The 25,170-nt window shown below is 41.8% G+C and overlaps 1 protein-coding gene and 1 long non-coding RNA gene across 5 annotated transcripts in view; both read right to left on the minus strand.

The window, feature by feature from the left end:
- Positions 1 to 398: 398 nt before the first annotated feature.
- On the minus strand, positions 399 to 3,327 carry LOC125392392 (uncharacterized). Its single transcript, XR_015004757.2, has 3 exons — positions 3,088 to 3,327; positions 1,409 to 1,519; positions 399 to 764 (listed from the first exon to the last, which is right to left on the minus strand). It is a non-coding gene; the product is annotated as an uncharacterized LOC125392392 (long non-coding RNA).
- Positions 3,328 to 10,501: 7,174 nt separating this feature from the next.
- Klf12 (KLF transcription factor 12) overlaps positions 10,502 to 25,170 on the minus strand; it is a 411,445-nt gene continuing 396,776 nt past the window's right edge. For all 4 annotated transcript variants that reach the window (XM_048422240.3, XM_048422239.3, XM_087912267.1 and 1 more), the window contains one exon: positions 10,502 to 20,097. In XM_048422240.3, the coding sequence (XP_048278197.1) occupies positions 19,916 to 20,097 (182 nt within the window). In that variant the 3' untranslated portion in view covers positions 10,502 to 19,915. The remainder of the gene's footprint in view (positions 20,098 to 25,170) is intronic.

The raw sequence follows: 25,170 nt of genomic DNA on the forward strand, positions 1-25,170 counted from the left end.
ATCCTCAGCCTGGTTGAATACTGAACTTTCTCTCCACAGTAAAAACTCATTTGCTTGTTGATTCTACAAAAGCAAGTTTGGCTTCCACTTTTTCGTGGTGATGTTTATACATACATACATACATACATACATACATACATACATACATACGTGTGTATACACATAAATATAAACACCTACACATATATGTGATTATATATATGTATATATATATATATATATATATATATATATATATAGTCTTACAACTTAACACCTGTAATTGATGATTTTAGCCTACATGGGTTAGAACATGAGTTTGAGTATAGAACTACATACTAATCATATGACCTTTGACAAATTTACTAAACTTGTGACATCAGCCTCCTCATAGATGGAATGGAATGATAGTAGCATGATTGTTATTTTAAACGTTTTATTTTATTCTAATTATGTGTATATGTGTGTGTGTCTTTATGTGGGTATGTGTACGTTATTTTAGGTACGCATGAGGCCAGAAGAGGGTGTTCAATCCCCTGGAGCTAGGGTTCCAGGTGGTTGTGAGTTGCTAGATGTAGGTGCCAGGTACTGATCTTGGATCCTCTGCAAGGGCGGTGTGAGCTCTGAACTGCAGAGCCATCTTTCCAGCTTCATTAGGGTGACGGTTAAGTAGATAAACCCACTAGAGTGAGCAGTGTAATTGCCAGTCTGAGTAGAGGCATGCCCAAATGCCCAGATGTCTTTGCATGGGAATGCTGTGGCTCCAGTCTCTCAGGAAGGAGCTTCTGAAAAATGAAAAAAAGAATTCACAGGTCTCCTTGAGGAAACTGGCCCAAAGGAGAGGAAATTTTCCTTTAGATAAGTGTTTTGTTTGATATAGGGAAGAGGCATTTGGCAGGACTAGATTTTCTATGCCAAGAAGAAAGATGCTTTGCATACCTGATAAAATATCGCTAGCATGCGTGGAATTTCTCCACCACAGAGCTCTAGCTGAGTTGGAACCCACTGGCATTACAGCAAGCAGTCTGCTCGCGATCAGGAAGAAAAATGTGTCCTCTCAAAGGACAGAACAACCGAAGACACCAGATGACTTATTCAGCTCTACAAAAACTACTTTATCACACAGAACCCTCCATACAGATAGCCTGGCCAGGCTATAGTAATATTTTTTTAAAGTTTTTGTTTGTATATCTATCAGCTTGATTGGTTTCTCACCAACATCCCAAGGGCAATTTATATTCTCCTAAAGAACAGAATTTCACGGAAAACAAAATATACTACACGCTTTAACTGAAACCTCTGCATTTCCAGCCTTTGGCTTTTAATTGAATGTTCACATTTGGTAGTGTTTTGCATCCTGACAGCCGACTTGAGTAGTCAAAATGGAGTAGGACTGGGAAACTCAGAAGCCTCAAGTAAGATATGTTACCTTAACAGCACACAAATGTAGCAAACGGTAAGCATTTTCCGTCTGGCTGAAAGGCTGGTGGTCTCTTGGGCATGAGAGTAAGTTTCCTTACGGAAGAGAACACAGGCATTCCTGAAACAAAACCAGAAATGAGGTGAAGAAATGAGGTGCACTCTTATTCTCTCCTTCAGGGCCTTTGAGAGTTCCCCTTTCTGTATCTTGACATCTCTGTAACAACTGCCAACAACCACAGGACAGATCACGGTCCCAGAAGCCGGTGTCTCAGAGCTGTCTGCACGCTTCCTTCTCATCCAAAGCTGCTTCTTACAACATGCTTACAGACACGTTCATCTTCCTCTGTGACCTTTTCTCTTTATAGCTTCTACAGCCAAGTGATAAGGAAGCTTAGACAAGTAAATAAAATCAAATGTGCAATGTCAACCCAAGCTAACAAATAGAGACTAGAATTGCCAGGCAATGGTTTAAAACAAAAACAAAACAGCAGCAACAGCAACAACAACCAAAAACCTTTGCAGGTGACCAATGAGAAACAGATTAGCTGTCGATCTATGTAGGTTAAAACCAGGTACAACCTCATATTTAAAGAGACATGGTATTCTTCGTCCCCAAATCTTAAAGCCCATTCACCAAGCAAACCAAAGCCCTTTCCTTTCTATAAGATTGAAGAAGACTCTGAGGCCCCTGGAAGGTGACGGTGGTAAAAAGTTCCTACTGTGGATCTGACTGAAGACGGATATTCAGTTCCAGGAGGACTGAGCAAGTGCACACCCCTTCTCCACTGTAATAAGTGGAAAAGTGCCCCGCGCTCTGCTGGGTGCCCAGGGAGCGTGGTGGTGAACTGGAGGAAGACTGACCGTGTGCCCAGCATCCTTAGAGAGCATCCTTCACCCACCTCCCATGGAGGTAACATTACTAACTTCATGGTTAGACACATTTCCTCAGGCAAGGGAGATTCTGGGGTGGCTCTGGGGGCAAAGCCAGTAACCAGCCAATGGCTTCCATTTGGTCTGTTGTTTTTCCTTAATATTTACATCATTTTAAGGTGTGTGGGTGTTTCGTCTGCCATATGTGTGCCTGGGACCCATGGAGATCGGAAGAGGGCATCCTCTGGAACTGGAGTTAGGAAAGGGTGTGAATGGTCGTGTGGGTGATGGGTATTGAACCCTGGCCCTCTGCAAGAACAATAGCTCATAACAGTGGAGCTCTATATCCATCCCCTTCATTAGTCTTAAGGTGAGTGTCAATGTTTTAAATAGTAACCTTCTGCAACCAAACTCCATATCCATCAACATCCTTTATTAAGTTTTGTGTTAAACTCTGCATCCCAGACACAGTGACAACTGTGGTACCATGGAGAAGAAACGATTTTCAAGTGGGGGCATTCTTTTATCCTCTCTCAACAGGAAAATTAAAAATGTCCCCATCACACAATCATCCCCTGAGTGAGCTCACCCTTAATCTTCTTGATGTTTACCTTGAAAACAGCGCATTTGTGTACCGATACCAACAGGGCAGCGGCATTTTCTTGGCTCTAAGGCAGAGGAAGCTCTCGACAACAATACATCCTGAAGAAGTGGGGATATGGTAGAGCCCCCCGACTGGACTGATAAGGAAGCTGAGAGACGGAAAACACGGGTGCGTGTTCAAGGCTTTACGGAGCAGTTAACCTTGGGACTCACCTGTGTGTACAGATAAAGCAGCGGCTTCTGGTCAGCACATTTATAGAGCTTTCCAAATCCCTGGGTTTCTCTCTCCATTTGTGCTTTTATCTCTCTCTGAACTTTATATCCGGGTTCTGTCTGCTGATAGTCTTTACACACAGAGACTGCCACGCGATTAAACAGGGAGAAGTCTGAAGGTTCCCTTTGTCATCGCTGACGTCTGAAAGTCTTTAATAGAAGCGCATAGCTCCCACCAGCTAGAGAGCAGCAGACAGTGCCAACTTCTCCCCCCCACCCCCCCCCCCCCCACACGAGTGACAAACGTTTTACAAATCACAGCCTCCAAAGAAGGGACAAGAAACTGTCAAAGGCTCTGGTGGAAAATAACCAGCTCACAGTTAGGTGTTCGTTACAGACTCAGAAAATCTCAACACTTCATGGGAGGCAGTCAGCAAGCTGGGGGCTCTGGCTGTATAGCTGCACGCCGTAAAACACTAGTGTTACAGTTTTAGACAGAAGATGAAGAAGAAAACACAGGAAATGCAGACCTATTTGCGTCTCCCTCTGGGCGGAGGGATTTTAATACCACAGAACACTTCACAAAAGGCAGGAAATGACGATGCTACGGGTAAAAATCATTCTTATTGAAAGAAGAAAGCAAACAATACAAAGTCACAAGAGATGGCTTGCTCCCACTTGCCCAAGCTCTGAGGACTCACCTTGGCAATTCTGGTCTTTGTGTGCCTGGGTGCTCCGTGGCATAGGGTCAAGCTATCCGAATTCTCTGGGTCTGGAGAAGGCATTTCCAATGGGAACATTGACGGCCTCAGCTACTCAGCAAGAGCTGTGCCCATGTAGATTTAAATTTTTTCTGTGAAGACTGTTTTCTGGCTGCAGTAATCTTAGCCAGAAAACAGTATGCCAGCTGTGATCCTAGCTCTCACGGGTTCTTCATCTGATCAAATAATCAGGTGAAAGCCACTTCTAAATACTGATGTAGAGTGCGGGTTCAATGCAGAGCCTTTCAAATGTGAGTTGCCATAAGGATGCTTCTTTTGAAAGATGTCAAAGTGTTAAAAAAAATCAAGCAAATGAAAAGAAATACAGCTTTTTAATTAGTGTAGTAATGGGTTGGAGTGGGAATGGGAAAGTCATGTGATGTGGACCAGAGTGGTGGTCACTTGTAGAGAAAGCACACTTCCAGATAAAACGGTACCTTGGACTTTAGGATGTTTGAAACTTTTACATAGAGTACTTTGTCATCTTAATAAAAAGCCCAGCTTCTAATATTTATAAGGGAATTTTAAAGTTTATCATAGATTATATAGATAGAGAAATTCCAAGGAGTAACTAATTATTGCATTTCAATCACTTTCCTCTTCTGACAGTAATTCAGTATTAGTATCATTAATAATTAGTATTAGTGTGACTGTCAGTACTGAAGGGCCAGCCTACAGCTTCTCAAGCCAAATTCATGCTGTGATCACTGAGCTACATCCCCAGCTTTGAATAAGTTTGCAATGACCAATTGTTTTATATACTTCTTCTTTAAGAAAAGAATCTATTGGTAAGTGCGGGGATGCATTTAAAATCTAATTTAGCTTTTAAATTACTAGAACATTCTTTTTCCGCAATAACATCTTATTACTCTCCTCATTACCTAGATAACAAAGTCCAAATTCTGTGATCTGCTTCAGAAGTATGCTTCCAACTTTTCGTTTCCTCTCCTCCTTATTAAAAGCCTATCTCTAAATTGGATCATTTGCATAGCTATCAACTTTCATAGAAAATGAATTCTCACCACGCATCAGGTGCTGTGAAATGAGAAATGAAGAAGAGACAGCCCTTGCTCTCAAACAGCTCGCAGCCTCACCAAGGAGATGATGTCGTAATGGTTCCTTAGCATCCTACAGGTGTAAGACTTGAGATGTGCCCATAGCCTAAGTACAGATACAGCTCCCCTCCTTGCATGATGGGTAAACAGTTTACGGAAAAATTCACAAAAAAACTGGGTGTTGGTGGCGCATGCCTTTTATCCCTGCACTTGGGAGGCAGAGACAGGTGGATCTCTGAGAGTTTGAGGCCAGCCTGGTCTACAAAGCGAGGTTTTTCTCTGTTACACAGAGAAACCTTGTCTCATGGGGGTGGAGGGGGTAGAACTCATGGGGAGAAAGCAAACAAACTATAATTCACCAAACAAAAGACACACCAGATAAGGAAGCAGTATGCTCTCAGGCACAAAAGCTCAAAACAGAAATGTGGGTGTATTAGTCAAAGTTCTCTAAAGGAACAGAGCCTTCATAATGAATACAGACCAAAGAGGGATGCATTAGTTTGGCTTACACAGTACACGTGGGACAGTTGAAAAGATGTTGTCTGCATTCTACAAAAGAGTACCCAATGGCAACTCAGCCCGCGAGGCTGGATGTCTCAGCCGTCCCATTCTGCTGCTGAAGGTTTGGAGGACGCTTGGAGAGACATTAGCCTTGAGTCCACACCAGAAGGCTGAGAATCTGTGTTCTTATGTCAGTGAAGAACAGCAGAATAGATGGCTCATGAGCAAAGGGTGAAAGTGGGCAGGCAAAAAGCAATAGCTCTTCTCTTGAAATTATTTGTATCTGGGCCACCGCTGGGAGGTGTCACCCCCACTAATTAGTCCTTTCAGGGAATACTACTGTAGACCCACCCAGAGGCATATGTCTTAGTTGACTCTATGTCCAGTCAAGCTGGTGGCCATGATTAATCAGCAGAGTGGGTCTGCTCAAACACTGATCATAGTTGTCTGATCATAGTTGGAAGAATGTGTAATATTTTCTACCTTCCAAATGTTCATCTGTTACTTCCTTTGATCGTGATTCATTTCTGCAGCCCTGCAGCCCTGCAGCCCTGAGATACTGCTTAACTGTTTATGAGGCACCAATTTCCTTAACATGACCTGTGTTCCTCATCCTTGACATTCTTGCTATAAGAAGTGTTTAGTTTGGGGACTTTCCCCAGCACTGTAAGAAGTTTAATTACAGCATAGAATTCTAGCTACTAACTTCCCCCCAGCGACATCTTACTGCCAATTATGAGAAACAGGAACCCCTTCATTCATTCTCAGTGATCCCATGGGAGAAGAAAGTAACTCAAGCTGAAAACCAGTGTCATAGGGACGTGTGGCCACCACCACTTTAACAATGATAAGAACAATGACTTGTTAGTAGGAAGGATCTTCAAGAAAACTCTGAATATATTCAAAAGCCTACAGGGATGTAGTGTGGGCGGTCCTTCTGTCTATGTGTTGCTTTTATTGGTCAATGAATAAAGAACTGCTTTGAGCCTATGGTAGGAAAGAGCAGAACTAGGCAGGGAAAGCTAGACTGTATGCTGGGAGAAATAAAGGAGGAGTCAGAGAAAAGCCATGGTGTCTCCGCCAGAGACAGACATGCTAAAACTTTGCTGGAAAGTCACCGCCATGTGGTAATACACAGATTAATGGAGATGGGTTAAATTAATATTTAAGAGTTAGCCATTAAGAAGCTAGAGCTAATGGGCCAAGCAGTGATTTAAATAATACAGTTTCTGTGTGATTATTTTGGGTCTAATCTAGCCAACAAGCGGCCTCCTTCCAACAGGATGGAGGATCCAATTTCACGTATTAACCAAATGAATATGAATCCAGTCAAATAGAACTGCACTATGTGTACACAGAAGAGTAGACTTCCCCAAGGGTGTGAGAACACTAGGTAAGCAAACAGTAATGGGCAACAACTACAGCAACAACATTCCTGAATGCAAAGTCAACAAGACAGTTTAACTCAGGGATCCAGATACATGATCACTGCAGCTCAGTTGTAGATTTCCTATTCTTTGCTCTAAAATGGGACTTCTTGTTTCTAATTTCTTGAGTTTCCCATCTGTTTTGCAAATGGTATATTAATGTCTCCCATGAGAACTCCCATCTTATGCAACTTAGACCATCTGTGAAGGTAAACTGCAACCTATATAAGATTTCATAATTACTTTGTTTGGATCTCAAAACCATTTATAACTGAATACAGGAATATTTGAAAATTAAGACTGCAGGATTAATACTTGAACATAAGAAATTAGCACATATTTGGTACTTTGTTAACTTGTAAGGACTAAAAGAAATTGACCTGTGAGACGCTAACCTTGTGATTTAAATGTGTAATTTCAGCAACTATGTGAAAATTGAAAACTGAGATTAAATCTTATGGTTTACATAAAAAGTTGATAAACTCAGGAGAACTTAGGAATCTAGAGATTGACTTTGTTTTTAAAGAGAAAGGAGCTGAGAAGATGGTTCAGTGGAAGCACCTACCACAAATACGTCACCTAATACAAACGCTGACTGAAACTGTTTTATAGTCATATGTCTCATCCTTCATGAAACTGACCTTAACCTTTCTGTTCCAAACTGAAGCTGGAACAATGTAGGAAACAATGTAAAATTCTTGGAAAATGGAGGAAAACTTGAGAAACTTAATACATGGGTGCAGTAAGGGTTTTCCAGAAGAAGGAAAGCAGCAAATATGTGTCTAGTTAAATATGGAGACATTTCTTTTTAGAGAATTGACTCATAGGGCTAAGGAGATGGTTTAATTAATAAAGTCCCACTTTACAATCATGAGGAATTGAGTTCAGTCCCTAGAACCTGTGGAACAGAAATTTGGGGTGCATGCTTAATACCCATGCTGGGGAGACAGATACAGGAATATTTATGGGATTCACTGGCTAATAAGCTCTAGTCCAATGAAAGACTGTTTCAAAGGAAGTGCATAGTTTTTCTGAGGATGACAAATGAGGCTCTCCTCTGGTGCCATGTATTTATCTGGCACTTCAATACACTGTAGACTACTTCAGACGTTCAAGGATTCTGAGTTTGTTGCACTATTACAAAACTCCAAACCGGTCATCAAAGGTGGAACCACACCTGTAGACTCTAATTCAGTGATAGAAGGTACAGGTAACACTGTTGTGAGTTTTCAGAGTTCCAAGAATGGGCAGTAATAGTTAGACCTCTATGGCATCCACTGCATGGCCTGGGAAATATATATATATATATATATATTTGTGTGTGTGTATACGAATAATATAATATCAATATATTCAGTGCATACACTGAATACACACACGCTGGTTTGTATTAAATCCCCAAGGCATTCTTCAGTAAGTGCCTTCTCTGCTTTTGACCTCTCCATGCGACTTGCTTCCTAGTCATCCAGCTAGAGTCCATAATGAACAAGGAAGCCATCAGCATTTAGATTAAAAATCACAGGTGTGTCCAGACAGCCTGAGTCCAGCTGAGGCCTGAGGAAGTCACAGAATGTTCCACCTCCCAGGTCATCCCAGGCATTGAAATGTCCAGGAATCTCCAGCCTAAGGAAATCTCCATACATAGATTACCTGGAGAGAAAACATCTCCTGATGTGTTCTGGGAAGACTTGTCGGACCATCAAGGGGGGAATGAAGCACAAAACAAAAACGAAGCTAGAGAGATGGTTCCGCTGCTTGTGTAGCCGGAAGAGCATTTTCGCTGCTTGAAAATTAACCCAAGGATCTATAAACCTAGTATTCAGCTTCCTATTTTATTAACAGACTATACCCAAAATGAAGTGGCCCAAAAGGATTATGGTCACTTCTGAAAGTCCTTTCACTCTGCACAAGGAGCCCAAAAGATGGGATTTGTCCTTTACTGGTCTGTCTTACAGGGTCATTTCTAAAAACACCACTACTAGAGGTATTACCAAAAGAATTTAGGAAAACCAGACTTTGTGTATAGCTAGAAAGATGACTCAGTGGTTAAGAGAACTGACTGCTCTTGCAGAAGATGCACGCCTGTTTTCTTGTGTCCACATGGTGGCTCACAACCATTGTAACTCCAGTTCCAGGGGATCTGATGCTTTCATTTGATCTTCATGGGTACCAGGCATGCAGGTGGTGCACATACGTGAACGAATACGAAACACTCAGACACACAAATTAAAACAAATAATATGTCTTTTCTTTTAAGTCAGACTGATGGGGACCATAGAGATGGCTCAGCAGGTGAAAACATCTGCAGCACCTGCCTGGTAATGTAAGTTCAATTATCAGAAGTCACATGAAGGCAATTGGAGAGAAGTGATGTCATAGATTTGGCTTCTTACCTTCATGTGCTCACATACACATAATACACCCGCCCACACCCACAGACAGACACACACACATACACACACACTTTTAAAATTCAACTGGTTACTGCATCAGATTTTAAGACCCATGTACTGTTAGTGATTTGTAAGACTGGAGTGTAATTCCCAGACAAACATCTAGATGCTTTCAGTGGTAGAGAAAGAGTCTTTTCTAGGATCCCTCAGTAATGTTTCAATGGGGTGAACTTGAGAAAGTCATTGCTGTGGTGAGCCAGCTTCTGCACAGGATGAAAGAGATGGGTTTTGATGCTGAAGGAGGGGAGCAACAGCTTGCAGGATTTGTCCAATTCCTCGGTTTGTAATAGAACAATGTCCCAGAACTCACTATCCTTTAAAAGAAGGATTTGAGGCAGTAATATAAGGATCCAAAAGTCTCTCTGGCGCTCTGATGTTTCTTTGGTGAGTGTGATGGATATTTTGATTGGCTAATTTTGTAGGGGAATGATCAAAGTTATGTACTGAATGTTTCCTGATCACTGTTTTTGCTGATTCTCTCATCTTTCACTCCTACTTCCCATCTTTTCTACCTTTCCTGATGGCTAAGGAAACTGATCCTACAACCAGACTAACTGGAGATGCAGCTTAAACTGAGCCCCTCACATTTTAATCTCCATCTCATATCTATAGGAATATGGCTAGATTAAAATTCAAGATTTTTTGGAATGAATAAAAACTATTGAGGGTGCTGTTAGGTAAGGTTTATAGTCACTTGCTTTATAGAATATATTTTTCTAGATCTTCAAGGGAAGCACACTAAGTCATGAGAAACAGATTTTTTCATGAGTTTGTTTTAGCAATTATTTAAGGATAGTCTACTTATTAATGTTCTTATTTTCAAACCCCTTAATAATCCAGTTTACTCAAAAACATAAAGTTATCAGCTACTCTTGGCATGTTCCATGGGTCATTTGTATGACATACAAAGTCTGAAGAAATTTGTAGCTCATGGAATTCAATTTTGATCTCTCAGAGATGCCTCTTTTGTATCACACGTTATTTCTGGACCACCTTTGAATTTGCTAATCATTAAAATACTAGGAATTTCCTTTTAGATGATCATTGTTTGCAAAATAAAACTCTCATTCTTTTTATAACACAGATTTTATCTTATCCTGGGTTTCAATTTACTATATGCAAGCAGCAAAACTTTTCCCAACAAAGGTTTAATTAGAATGGTTAATAGCTATGATTTTCAAAGTGTCTGAGTCAGCCTTAGTAATAATTAGAGAATCTTGTTCCATACAAAATGCTTTATTTAACCTTCATGCCTTCATTCAGATAATTATACAAATGCATACAGATAAAGGTTTAAACTCTATTTCAGTTCACAGCTCAATTCATAGGAAAGTTGAATACAGAAAAGCAATGCACCAACAGAATATGTCTGAGACACCATTGAAAACGATAACACTTGTTCATTTAAACCTCTGAGAATAGAATGGAATACTCTTCTGAGAGAACCTCATTAGGAGAGTCTCCCTTTTCATTATCATAGGGCAAAAAAAATCACCATTTTACAGTAAAAGAAAAAGCTCTGAGTATATTTACAATACATACACTATACATAAATACAAGAACAACACTTACATAATATTAATAAACTCATAACAGGAGCTGCCTAAACACTACAGAGTATATAAATGCAGAGGAAACTATTAGGAAATTAGATGTTTAAGCTGAAGAAATAAATTCATTTGCAATTAAAATTCAGAACAGAAAGGCCAAACAAAGATGTAAGAACTCAACACATTTGCTTGCCAGTATCATTGGGGGATATCATCTTTCAAAGTAGGCTCTCCTCTGGGCACTCTTAGCTCTCTGGGTCATATACCAGGAGTTTTGTTGTAAGATTAGATCCATAAAAATGAATCAGAAGCAGCCCAGCTATTCACTTTGCTGTGCAGAGGCTTCTAGCCTAGAATAACCACTTCGCAAACTATAGGACATTTTTTATATTTTTACACAGAACGATCTTGTGATAGAATGACCGTGTGTAATGAGCTAAGTGTTGAGGAAAATCAAAGAGATGCCTGCTTAATTTGGCCAAAGATGATGTTTTCTTTGTTCTCATATGTTTTTCAGATACGACTGGGAGATTTACTCAAAGGAATATGACGTCTGCGCTGACTGACCCTCTCCACCAAGAGAAATGTCTAGACTACTACTAATTATAACTAAGTCATTTTAAGTGGCAGGTGGGTAGTTTAAAGGTGGTCTGCTCTCATCATTTCACAACACAGACAGTGCCTAGTACATCCTTCTATGGACAAACACGAATGTGCTGGTTTCTCTTTGTAAAAAGTGATCATGATACATATAATTGCATTCTGAGGCAGGATGACATCATACATAAGACAATGTTTTCAAGCTGGTTTTATTAAGGAGTTATCTCACATCCATCCATAGTTGGTTTGCCATGTGATGTAATGTGTCCCACATAGACATGAACAAAACAATACAACCACCACACCAACCCATGAGGGGGAGACAGTGGTTTTCAAAAACGAACCTTCAAACACAACACATTGTACACAGACAAGTTGATAGGAAAGAGCCTTGTATGTAGGCACCAGTGCCCAGTTCAGTAATACTCACTGAATGTAATAATCTGAGGAACAAAATGTACTCTATAGTCTGGATACAACACAAAACTCTGTCATGAGATGGCTAGAAAAATGAGTAGGGGAAAAATACATTTTCTATTATGTTTTTTGTTGTATTTTTAGATAATGAAATGAGCAGAAAAGGAAGATGTCAAAATATCCCTAAAATAACTTAGTTTTTGATTGACTGGACACTTTTACTTGTAGAATTGGAGCTGAATTCTCTCCTATAAACCCTCATTTCTCAACAAAAATTAATCTCTGTCAAAGACTTGGCTACCTTGCTTTTGAAAAAGAATCACTCACAACAGCAGTCACTGAAACACTTCACATTTCTGGAGATGAAATGTAGAAAGAAAAGGTTATTGATGTGCCTGTTCCCACTATTCATTTCTTGTCAACCCACTTAGAGTGGTGGCATTGTCATTGGAGAAATAATTGTTGTTGAAACTCAATTAAGTGACAGGAGTCTAAGTCTATAGGAGATGGGAGACATAGACACTTGCTTTCAGCATGGAAGAGAAGTGGCTTTTGCAGCTTTTATCTCTTCCCCCAGCCAACTAACAGGGAGAACGATCATAATTCAGTGGATTCATTTTCAGAAACTGAAACACTCTAAGAAATGGCATTCTTAATGTTTTCAAAGTCCATTAGCACTGCCATGAATCAATACTGTCAGAGACTTTCTTCTATGCAGAAAGGGAAGGATTTCATGTCTCTGATGTTAGGCAGCTCCCCACATAAGACTCAAGCAAACAATACTATAAGCAAATTACTTATGAGATTATTTAAAACATTCCAAGACAATGCTGTATGTGAGAACCCTGGAAAGGAACTGTCCACTGGTCATCTCAATGCTGACATCAACACCCTATGGACACCTGTTAGGAAGTACCTCTACAGAGGGGAGGGTTTTAGATATAGCCTTGCACAAGTTATCACAGGTCTGTGTTAGGAGAAAAGAAATGACTACACATACAAAGAAATATGAAAATTGAGAAAAACTATCTGGGACTAAATTAGAGTAATAAGTAAGAAGGGTTTCAAAGATTTTGGGAGTTCTGGGCAAACATTTGGAAGAAATCAACAAGTTTAGGGAGGTCTGTGGTTCAATGTTTGTCTAGAATTATTGCCCATCAGTGAGTTTCCAGGAAGGGATGGATTTCAAATCCTCTGTACCATTGTCTGATGTAGGAGGTTCTTTTGTCTATGTGTTGCTTTCACTGGTTAAATAAAGAAACTGCCTTGGCCTTTTGATAGGGCAGCACTTAGGTGGGTGGAGTAGACCGAACTGAATGCTGGGAAGAAGGGCAATGTAGCAGATGCCATAAAGCTCTTGCCCAAGACTGATGCTGGTTAAAATCTTTCCCGATAAGCCACGACCTCGTGATGCTATACAGATTATTAAAAATGGATTAGATCAAGATATGAAAGTTAGCCAATAAGAGGCTAAAACTAATGGGCCAGGCAGTAATTTAATTAATATAGTTTCTGTGTGATTATTTCAGGTGTAAGCTAGCAGGGCAGCCAAGACCAAAAACAGGCCCACTCCTCCTACAATAATTGTCAATTCATCTGCTAAATCATCTGCTAGATCATATTCCTACAGGGTTCTCATAACAAACCCAAGCTAGACACTGGGAACATGGCAGCCAGGATGAGGAAACAAAGCTGTGTGCTATACTACAAAGAAGACAGGCTGCAGAGCCAGGAGGCCCTCTTGACTTATTCTGTGTCCCTGGATATCTCAGCTGTTCTCATTGTGCCTTGGTTTCCCTTACATGAAGGGGAGACCAGTTGTACAGACTGGAGGGACCGTGTTAAAATCCCTCAGCGTGAGCTTTAAACCTCCCATGGCACTTCAGCACTTTCAGACAACACACGGGGAGGAGGAAGTCAGAATGTCTGATGTCAGTGTGACCAGGGAATAGGGTAGCTGTGCTGTGACATAGCACCTATTTGTTACTCTCTCTCTCTCCCTCTTGATGTATGTGTCCTCATCCCTCTTCTATGAAATAGAGTAGGGTAAAGAGCAGATGGTCTTCTTGACCTGAGGTTGGGGCCTGGAGAATGCTGTCCACTGCAGTTCCACACTGACTAAAGCCTGAAGGCTTATTCCCTGCCATACATTGGGAACCATTATTACTGAGTGCTTTGCTCTAGTATAGCTTTGCTGGTAGCCTCGACAGCTTGTCCAGGCGAATTCATGCTCTGAGATAGCAGGGCTGAAGAACACACTGGTTCGTGTCTATGTCCAGTCTTATTGTTTATCTCTACCTATGACTCCACTTGTAGCCATAAAACAATTTGAGGAAAAAAAACTTGTGAACTTCGGAATGTACACAATGAGGTAACTGCCAGGATTAACTAAATAACTGTCTGAAGGCCTCTGCAAGTATCACAAGATTTTTTTTGGGGGGGGGGGGACTTGTCAGTGTTGACCTCCATATTCTACTTGATACCAGGATTTATTAGGTGAAAAGAGAATGAAGCCCACGAGATAGACTTGCACACTGATGTAAGTGGGTAAGATAAAGGAGACAAAAGTCTCTCGCTGTTTCACACTAAGTGCATCAGCGTTTTTAACTGAGCAAGTCTTTCAGAGCTCTGTTATAAATGTGAGGTACACTTTATCTGCATATTGTAATTGCTCTACATTGTCAGGTACACGGAAGATAACTTTATTTCCCATATTCACCCGATCATATTCGAGTAAGACAAATAAAATTAAGAGATATTAATTGCAAATAGGGTCACTTATACTTCAAAGTGACGAAAGCCCTTTTCTGTGGGTTTGTGGGAACAGATCTAATTTACTATGTGCATATATTTACTCTGCGTGTGCTCAAACCGTGCAGGAAAAACTCGGTATGAGGAAGAATTATTGCTGTGTGAAAGGATAGGATTATCTCATTGGTCATATTCATTGACAGGCACTTTCAGCGTTTAATTCGTTTCTGAAAAAAATGGGCATTAACTTTTTCCTATTGCCACTACAGAGTCTTTTACTATGTGGCTATATCCATCCACTTAACCTCATCAACATGTACTTACATTGGAAAGCAACCCCTCTGAAACTTAAAGAATAAACACCTGATTTTATTTTTTTCAACTGAGAACCACTTTGCTGAGAAGGATAACTGAGAAGAGAGAATGATTGCTAGATGATTTTTCTAGAACAAGCACATCTCCATTTTTCCCTTTTCAAGAAAAGACAAATGTGAAGAAATGATGTTTTCTGAGTTTTAAATCATTCTGGTTAAGCTATGACAAGCGGCCACTCCGTTCTGACCAAGCACCAAGAACATCAACAAGAGGGACTATTTTCGGTGGTAACATCACCAATTGTGAGTACCATCCACACACAAGGCATAGCTGAATAAGTGTTTTTTTTTATTGTGATGAAAGCTAGAAGCTTTCCCCCAGCATATGTCATCAAACTATTTACAACCTCTGTAAAATTGGCGTGTTTGAAAATACTTTGTCCACTATCACATATGTTACGAATACAGTAAAATAGCTTCACTCTATTTTTTTAAAGATGCAGTACCCTTCCATTTTATTTTCTTATGAAAAATCTGAATTTCTATTGCAATTGCTCAGTATTTAGCATATTTAAAATACCAATGGGCATGGTTTGCTAAACAGACATTACTCTATAATGAAATTGTGAAAATATAGCATTTTGAATTTGTATATACATTTCTTAACTATAAAATGCAGGCAAAGTTACATAGTAGTATAAGCTGATTCTCTAGTCAGGTAATAACTTACATTTCTACATAGTACGGATTATTACAAAGTATTTCTTGTACAAAAGTTCTTTGTTGATATTTAGTCGCCTGTCGGCTGCTGCGTGTACAGGTGTGTGCACACAGGTGCATGTGTTGGGGGGGGGGTGTCTGTCCAGGTAAGTGAAAGGCAGTGTGGGAGCAAGTAGAAATGTAATATGGAAGACATGACTGGTCAAATCTCTTCCCGAGACTAAACCAAGACCGGTTCCTTCTGCAGGGAATCCAACCTCAGAACAAGTCAAGGAAGAGATTTGGCTGATGGCATTCATTTATGTGACAAACTTAATGAGAGTGGGGTATGAACTATGAGTATTAAGGCTTCCTGGGCCTATGGTGGTTCATCAATATCAGTTCACATTCGATGCTTTCTAGGCAGACTGCATGGGTGCTGGTATTGCCTCTGCTTCGGTTCTATGACTTCTCAATATAAAAGTGATACAACAGCCTTGGAACACCCTCTCAGCTACTTTTCTAGGCAGTCACAAGAAGAAAACAAAGGCATATTAATACTACTGAAGGCCTCACCTCACCAGATTTAGTCAATTGCAGCTTTGGTACATATAATAAACAAAGTAAGACTCCGGAATACTGCATCTTTATCCATAGACACGTTATCATTCTAATGAACTGATCTCAAAGTGCAGACTTACATTTCCATTCAGACACAATTGGCAATTTGGAGTTAAACAATTTGTATAAAAATGAATACAGTCTTTGCATGAGCTATTCCAAATTTCCCTCATGACGAACATAGCTTTTCTAATCACCTAGAACTTTCATTTGTAAACAGTGAAGCATTTTGAAAGACCCCGCCCCTAACTCATCTTCCTCTATCCCATTTAAACTTGAAAGTGATATTTAAAAGTGCTTATTTTACTCATGTAACTGACCCTCAACTTTTTTAAAACAAAAAGCATACGCGTTTTGTAAAGGCAGTGGTATAATTCCCATGGTAGAGCCATCAGGAACCTCTTTCTAAATGCCATAACAAAACTTCAAATCAAGCAGTGTCCCAAGCAATCGACAGCAGGAGGCTGGAGCTGAATGGGAAGTTTTTCTCCGAACAGCTTAAGGTTAGAATATAAGGGACTGTCTGTAAACCCTCAAGTAGCCCAACTCCCTTGTCATTGGTCTTCACCTTGCAGGGAGACAACCATTTCTTCCGGCTTGTCACCAAGCATTATCAACCACACACGAGCTCCCTAGCTGAAAGCTGAACCACTTCATATTTGAAGCCCAAACATGTTCTGCTTAGGGAACACCAAGAAGTCCTTCAGGATTCTTTCCCTTTTTCAATAGTTTCTCATATACTGTGCTTTTCGAGAAGCTAGATATGCACATAAAATGCCTGGAGGCTTTTCTGTGCCCAAGGATATCATATTTCCTTCAGTCCCTAACCACCTGCCTTTATACAGGAAACACATCCAGGAAGTTCACCAAGCAGGACTGTTTACATCCCTTAGATGAGTTTCAAGTGAGTTTCAGTTCTTGAGCCAGATCAGAGACATGTTCACTTGTGCTTAGATCCTTTCTAAAAACATCACTGTGTCAAAAGGAGGGGGATGCTGTAAAGATGGCAGGTTTCATCAGTGATCTTACCATCACAGTCTGCTTCCCACTTACAGGGAGTGAGTGGGGAAAGCTTGCTTCCCCAAGTCTTTCCTAAGCGGTTAAATGCAACTCCTTTCATTCTGTGCTAAATTTAAATCAAGATGTCACTCAGGAAGCTTCCCCTGCCTGTCAGTTCAATGAATTCTACCTGTAAAACTTGCAAGATGTCTGTCTCTCAGTGGGAAAAGGATTGGCTCTGATGAGAGCAGACAGAATGAAGCCAAATCTATCCTTCACTTGAGTGACTCCCTGCCAACCTGCCAACTAGACTCTGGGGCCAGCGCCTGGAGAGATCATGGTTGCTTGCTACTGTCTGAGTTCTTTGCACTGGCCAGTTACTAATGCTGGCATGCATCAGGAAGCCTGTTTTTATTCTGAATGATAACAGGCAATGAGAAGTAGGAAGTGCATACAGTACAGATTAAAAAAAAAATGTTCCAGTTGGTTGGAAAAAAAAAATCGCACTGGCTGGTGAGTACCAGCCCGTGTAGCTGAAGCTATTTATCAATAGAACTGCAGCCCTTGTTAGAAGGAAATTGCCTGATGAGTTCTTCAGACCTGGCAAAAAATATAGAGCACATATTTTTGAAGCCAGGACTTGATCTGTAAATCATAATACTTTTGCCTGAACATTTATTAAAATTCCTTTAAAAGCGCTCCAACCCAAGCCATTCTCCTAGTAGTGTTTATAGTCCTTGCTTTGTCAGAATACAATCACCCAAATTAGAAACGGATACTCTAAAGGATAACTCTGTCACCAGACATCCTTCTAGAATGTGCAGACATTTAAAAATGAGCTAGGAATATTATGTGGTTAATTTGTGCAATTTCCCAAATCAAGCATCTGTCACTGAAATATATTGCAAAGGTCTTTGTTGGAGACCTTTATAGTTAAGCTATAAAAAAAAAATCTTAACAACAAAAATCTCACCAAGCCCAATTACCACACAAAGCTGGGAAAACAACAGCTTTTAGTGGGGACAAAATATGATACTATATTGGAATGAGTGTTTGTTGGGGATGTATTGCTTTTCCTGTATATTTTGCTAGATACAAAAGGTTCTTCATTTGAGGGGGACAATGGAACCTGACTTTCTCATCCTTCTCCCAGGATAAGCAAGTTATCTGTCCCTGTGGATGCCAATGGGGGAACATGGGGAGATTCCGGGCCAGCTTATAAAGTGAACCATGTAGAGAAGAATCCACGGGAGAGTCGGAATCTTGGCTCTCCAGGTTGAAGAAGCAGCACCAAGGTGGACCTCCACGGACCCCTCTTTCCAAGGACTCATGCCCAAGCTGAACAGCTCCACTGACTGAAGAGTTAACCTTCAGCTCTGCCTAGCTAGTCACCAAAAGAACTGTTGCCAAGCGAGAAACGAGGAGCATAATCTTTACTCGTGGTACTCGAGCAAGTAGGACGACAAAGAGCAGAAAGATGACCTCAGTGCCGTCACTAGGGCCTCTGAATGGAGCCAAGACATCTGAAATGCTGGGGTGTTTTTACAATCCCTTTAGTAAGTATGAAAACTGGTAACGTGAGTCCTCAGTGGAGCAATTGTAGGAAAGTCCTTCTATTCATTATTGCTTTTCTCCTCCAGAGGAGCGTTATTTCCACCTCTGTTTTGTCTCATTTTCATGCTCACTGACTTTGCATGGGCAGCCCCACCTCTTCCCTTGGTGCCAGTGTGTCTAAGAAAGCTCCCCTCCCCCTTGATTCCTTGTAATCGAACACGAAGGGCAGGGAGAGATGATGCCTACGTGACAGAACACTGCAATTTGAAGTGGGGCGGTCGTTATGATTATGACTGTTGTTGTTATCGGGTTTTTTTTAGACAGGCTCTTCCTATTCAACTACAGAACGCCTCTGCCAGTCCATGCCAGGGCAGAGCAGGACTAGCCTTTGAGAAACTGCTCTGCCCCCCTGCCGGGACGGATGAACAAAACATGATCGAAACAGAACAGAAACAAGCAACGACAAACAAATGAATAGACTCTTGGTTCTCTTCAGGAGATGAGCATGAAGACAAGGTGTGAGTGCTATCTAGGTCCGCCATGACTAGCATAGAGAGCTACCTCTGTGTGCCTTCTTTTGGGGTACCGGAGCTTCCCCAACAGCCCCTTCCTTTCTAGTTCGTGCTGTTTGCTGGTAACAGACTGGATGTGTGTTCTGGCTTACTGAGATAGGAACTGAAATTTTTATCTAAAAGGTTTGGGGGTGGGGGAGGTGCCATGGAAGAATCATCCGAACTGAGGTCTTCTCTAACATCGATTTGCGGTAGATGACCTTTAAGGGACTGATAGCCGAGTGTCTGGCCAGCTCGGGAAATGTACAAGCTACAAACATCTTTCCAACGGCAGAGGACAGAGCATGGAAAAACAATGCCTGTCTCTTCAGGACCTGAGGCGCTGAACCCCCAGGCCAGTGTGCTTGCAGCAGCTCTTCCGCGGGGTGATCATGATGGGGGGTTACCTTCAGGCTGAAAGGAGAAGGGTTCCTTCTTGTTCCTGCTCTGGTTTCAGGCACCGTGGGACGGCGGTGCTGTTGACGTTAACACTGTAGAGGGGGCTCAGCCCTGCTGAGTTAGTCGCTCTTTAAGAGACCCAGCTCTTATGCCCAGCTGGACTACGGGAGCCTTCCTCACACCAGCATGTGCCTCCTCCGGTGCAGGGCCAGGTGATCTGACCTCGAGAAGCTGCGATCACAGTCCGCGCACTTGAATGGCTTCACTCCCGTGTGTTTGCGGTAATGCCTGGTCAGTTCATCCGAGCGGGCAAACTTCCAGGTGCAGCCTTCCCACGTGCATTTGTAGGGCTTCTCTCCTGGAAGAAACAAAGACACACAAGCTTTGGGGCTCCATCCTTTTTCTGTAAAGACCCAGCCAGCCCTGAATGCTGGGAAAGCATTGTCAATGGATGTTCTATTTGACAGGTCTCTGTGAGTAAACCTTACCATCCCATGGGGAGGGGGGGCTTTGGGGACTGAGAGGTGAGTTTCAGTTTCCTGCTGTGACATCAGTGAAGACATCAGCTAACCTTTGGATGTGTGGCTGAGGAGTAATTCTATAGGCACAATGGGAAGAAGAGGCTTGCTCTTCACGCTGGTGGGCTAAAGGGGAGTACTAACACCCCACAGAGTCTGATTCGGCTCTGTGGCTGGAAATCATAAATGACAGTAAACAGTACTTAGCTCCATTTTAATAGGCCCCCTTCCCTTCAGAATGTGCATCGCTTCAATGCTATAAGACTGTATAGGACATGGAGTCCACTTAGCTCTCATCCAAGGAGTCCACATCACTTCATTACAAGGTAAAACAACCCAGACATGAGACATATGCTATTCACGAACATCTCCATTTTGTTTGTCCCTTGGGAAGAAACCTTAGGCAGACCAGCAGTGCCAAAGTGAGTGTGGTTTTCAAGACTAGAGAACCAAATTGAGCCCGAGGAATCCTGAAGTGGGACTGAATGCTCAAAGTCCTTGTAAAAAGCCCGAAGACGGGTGTAACTTGACCACGCTCTCCAGTCTCCTTGTAAGGACAGTAAAATATCCAAAGCCTGTGCTGGGAAGAGATAGCCTATCCATTGTCCAAATGGGCTCCCAGGGGGAGCGAGACAATAGCTGACCCGGGTGCACTGTTTTCCTAGCTCTCTTCCAAATGGAAGCCCTGTCCCCGAGCAACCCCGCAAAACTGATCTCTCCTGTCCCATCTGCCCAATGGGAGCCTCTAGTGACAGCAGGGTAGGCAGCTCATGCTAACCCTGCGCATGAAGCTGGAAGGCGTCCCCCACTCCACGGGAGAGAGAAACTGCCCAGTGTGGCACGGTAACTTACTCAAGGCTCCACGGAAGAAAATGTCCCTGGCCCTGAATCCAGCACCTTTCACCATGCTCCAGAGGAAAGGATAAACTTCATTACGTCCTCAGAGCCTGCTGGTTCTTCTTTGTTCGGTGCTCTCAGTCTAGATAAATCCTATTTCAGTTACGTCACTAACACAATGCACCACAAAGACCTTACCTTGATGCCCGTCTCCTCGACCCCCAGAGCCTAGATTAGGTCCTAAACAAATTCAGCTGTTAAGTTAGTGTTGGGTCTTAGCATCAAGTGGTTCAGTCCCCTGGAATCTAGAAATGGCGAGGCACTAGCTGTGGCTGCAGGAAGCACCAGAATATTCTAAAAGTACCCACTCAAGTGAAAGCATACTGACTGTATTGACAGTTTTTGTGTTGACAGAAAACCTCAACTTTGAATTCATTCTAGTTGTTCCAAGAAGACAGCATATGCACTTGCCTGTGCTTACTGACCAGAGTTCTAGAGAAACAAAGCAACACAAACCAGGTAAGTGTCTCACGGAGGTCGAAGATCTGTAATCGAATATATTCCTGACAATGAGTCGCATGTATTTACATGTTGAATACTACAGAAGTTTATTTTTTTTTAGATTTTTTTTTTCTGTATGAGTTCTGGCAGTTAGCACAATATACAGAAATATATTTGCCCCAATGTTCTTCTGCCTTTGCTACCCTGAGTTGATTGGTTGTCACCAAGAGACATCTCCTAGCAGTGGCTTATGCTATGAAGAAATTGCCCAGGGAGAAAGTGTAGAAGCTGAGGTAGGAAGGAGAAAGGGTCTTCTTCCCCCTTCCCCACATTATTGAAAATAATTTATTAAAAATAGCTTTCTTTTTAACATAATATATTTATGGCTTTCCATCCCTATACTCCTCCCAAATCTTCCTTCCATTCAGATCCACCCCCCTTCTGTCTGGGATGATAAAATAAAGTTAAGTAAAAACAAAAAGTAACACAAAACAAACCATCAGTAGGAAAAAAGCCCAAGAAAAGACACAAGAAACAGATATAGCCACAGAGACCCATTCGTTACAGGCACTCAACTGGAAGCCATAATAGATACGCAAAGGACCTATATGGTAAAAAGAAAGAAAAAATGTAAGTAAATTAAAAATAAGATAAAACTTAAAAAAAGAGAAAAGCTCTGACATGTCACTAGGAAACAAGGAACCTCCGAGGATGCTGACGCGTTCACTCTGTTGGCCGTCTGCTGCTAGGCATTCCAGTTCATCTCCCCAGCCAGACTCCCTTGGAGAAAACCACTTACAAATAAAATTGGTTATCAATGGTAGATAGAGCCTGTGTCAGGGGCCATTCGCCCACTTCTCCTTTCGGCTCCCATGCACCATCTAGTGCAGATCCTTGCTGGCCCTGTGTGTTTTGCCTCAGTCCCTGTGAGTTCATGTGCATATTGGTACTGCTGTATTTAGAGGGTCTTGTTTCCTTGATGCCCTCCTCCCCTCTGGCTCTTAGACTCTTTTTGCCTCTTCTTTAGCAGGGTTCCCTAAGACCCAAGGAGGGGAGGGCGTTTTTGATAGAGACATTCCATCGAGGACCGAGTGTTCCATGGTGTCTCTCTTTCTGAGCGATGTCTGGCTCTGAGTCTCTGTCTTTTCTCCCATCTCCTGCGGGAGGAAGTCTCTCTGATGATGGCTGAACGGATACTATGAGTATTGCATTTGTCATTATTTTGCTACATTTTTTTTTAGAACATTAGTATTTGGTTTTGGGCTATCCAGACTCAGGTTCTTGATCACCCAAACATTATCAGGTTTGGGGTCCATTTGGTGGAGTGGGCCTTACGTCAAATCAAATGTTGACTGCTTACCCTCATGAAGTCTGTGCCCCCTTTGCGCGAGCATAGTTTTCAGACAGTATGCCATTGTCGAGCAAAGCATTTGTGGCTTGCTTGGTGTTTAATTGGCTGACTGAAGCATACCTCCATTCCCATACCAAAGACAAAGGGGTCAAGGCCTATGTAGTTACCAGCTTGACTTCTCTGTGTCTAATAGTTTGTGGAGATGTTGTCTTCAGCAATGAGACCTTGATGTCAGTTTGGGGAGAGCAACTTATAGCCTTGGCAACAGTCTAGGTTGTTTGGGGGTTTCCATAAAGACCCCTTTGGACAATTATTAGATGTAACCCAACCCCAGTGCTGGAAGCTTCGCTTGATGACAAGAGATGTCTAGTTGAGGCTGTTCTGTCTCTTCTATTGTTTGGCCATTTAGGTCACTGTCTTATATACACACATTTTACACAGTTTTACTACTATATTTCATACTACCCTTTAAATGGCCCTTAGCTTTTCCCTCCCTCGACCCCTTTCTTCCTGCTACTCCCTCGATTCTCCTGTTCCAGTCCCTCCCCATACATCTATAACTGTCTATTTTATTTCTCTTTCTTAGCGAGATCTCACTGTCCCTCCAGTCACTCAGTCTATACCTAACCTCTGTGATTCTATGGATTATAGCTTGGTTATCATTGACTTAGCAGCTAATAGTCACATATAACCTTATTTATTTTTCTAGATCTATGTTACCTTACTCAGGATTTTTCCCCCAGTTCCACCCATTTACTGGCAAGCTTCACAGTTTCATTTTTAATGACTGAATAATATTCTATTGCGTACAAGTTTCTTTATCCATTCATCTGTTGAGGTTGTTTCCAATTTCTAGCTATAGAAAATATGTATTGTAGAGCAATGAACATATGTGAGCAGCTGTGTCTGTGGCAAGAGAAGGCATCCCTTGGGTGTGTGTCCAGGAGTGGCACAGCTGGATCTGGAGGTCAACTGATTCCCATCTTTCTGAGGAACTGCCTCATTGATTTCCACAGTGACTGTATGAGTCTGCACACCTACCCACCGCCATGCATGTGTTTTCCTCTGACTCCACATCCTCACAAGCAAGAGCTGTCCCCTGTTTTCATGATCTGTGCCATTCTAACAGGTGTAAGGTAAATTCTCAAAGTGGTTTTGATTTTCATTTTCCTGAGGTGAAGCATATTGAACATTTCTCTAAGTGCATCTTGGTCATTTGAATTTCCTTTTTTGAGAATTCTCTGTTTAGAGCTGTACCTCATTTTCAAACTGAGCTGTTTTATTGATATCCAGTTTTGTGAGTTCCTTATATATTTTGGATATCAGGCCTCTATTTAATGGATAGTTGGTTTTAAAAAAAAATCTTTTTTCATTCTGTAGGTTACTGCGTCCTGTGAATGACTGTGTCCTGCGCCGTGCAGAAGCTTCTCACTTTCATGATGCCCTGTTGGTTAACTGTTGATTTTAGTGCCCGGGCTATCAGTGTTCTATTCTGAAAGTTCAAGGAAGGCTCCTCTTGGTGGGAGAAAAGCACTGCTCAGTTGTGTGGTAGGATGATGCCTGTTTCTATCCTGGTGAGGAAGTAGCAGACGAGATTATTGTGGGTGGAAAATAGGATGTGAAACTAGGAAGCCCATGGCATGAGGTTAGCTAGGGGAAAGAGGCTCTAGGTCCTCCTCGTAGGGAACAGGCGAAGCTGGTGTGACCCAAAGCACAGACAGTTTGATGCCAGGCATGGATTAGACTAGCATGTCGAATACAGGTACATATAGTCTCCAATTTACTTCTCACAATTCGTTTGCCAATTTAGCAACGGTACTTCAGTCTTTTCTATTTGATAAATATATAGAAGGGATTTGTCATCTATGGTCTCCACTGTTACATTTTTAAATATGGAAGGAAAGATGGGAAACAGGAATAGAGAGAGTTCCAGAGAGTCCCTGGTACAGAGTAAGGCTCTGTCTTAAAAAACAAACAAACAAATAAAAAAAAAAGCCAAGTGTAGGCTTGCACAATAAAAATAGAGCACAGCGACAGCCCGCCACAGCGACAGCCCGCCACAGCGACAGCCCACCGGTTTGTTACTCTTGCTTCTGTTCCTCACCAAGATGGCCACCGCTGCCAGGGGGAGAGTTCTGTTCATTTCTTTAGATAGCGCAGGTTTCCCTTGAAATGGACTTTATTTGTCTCAGAATCCCACACCCGTGATCTCAAACTGCTTTCC

The sequence above is a fragment of the Myodes glareolus genome, chromosome 12, assembly GCF_982192425.1.
Source record: "Myodes glareolus chromosome 12, mMyoGla1.1, whole genome shotgun sequence".
Classification (NCBI taxonomy): Eukaryota; Metazoa; Chordata; class Mammalia; order Rodentia; family Cricetidae; genus Myodes; species Myodes glareolus.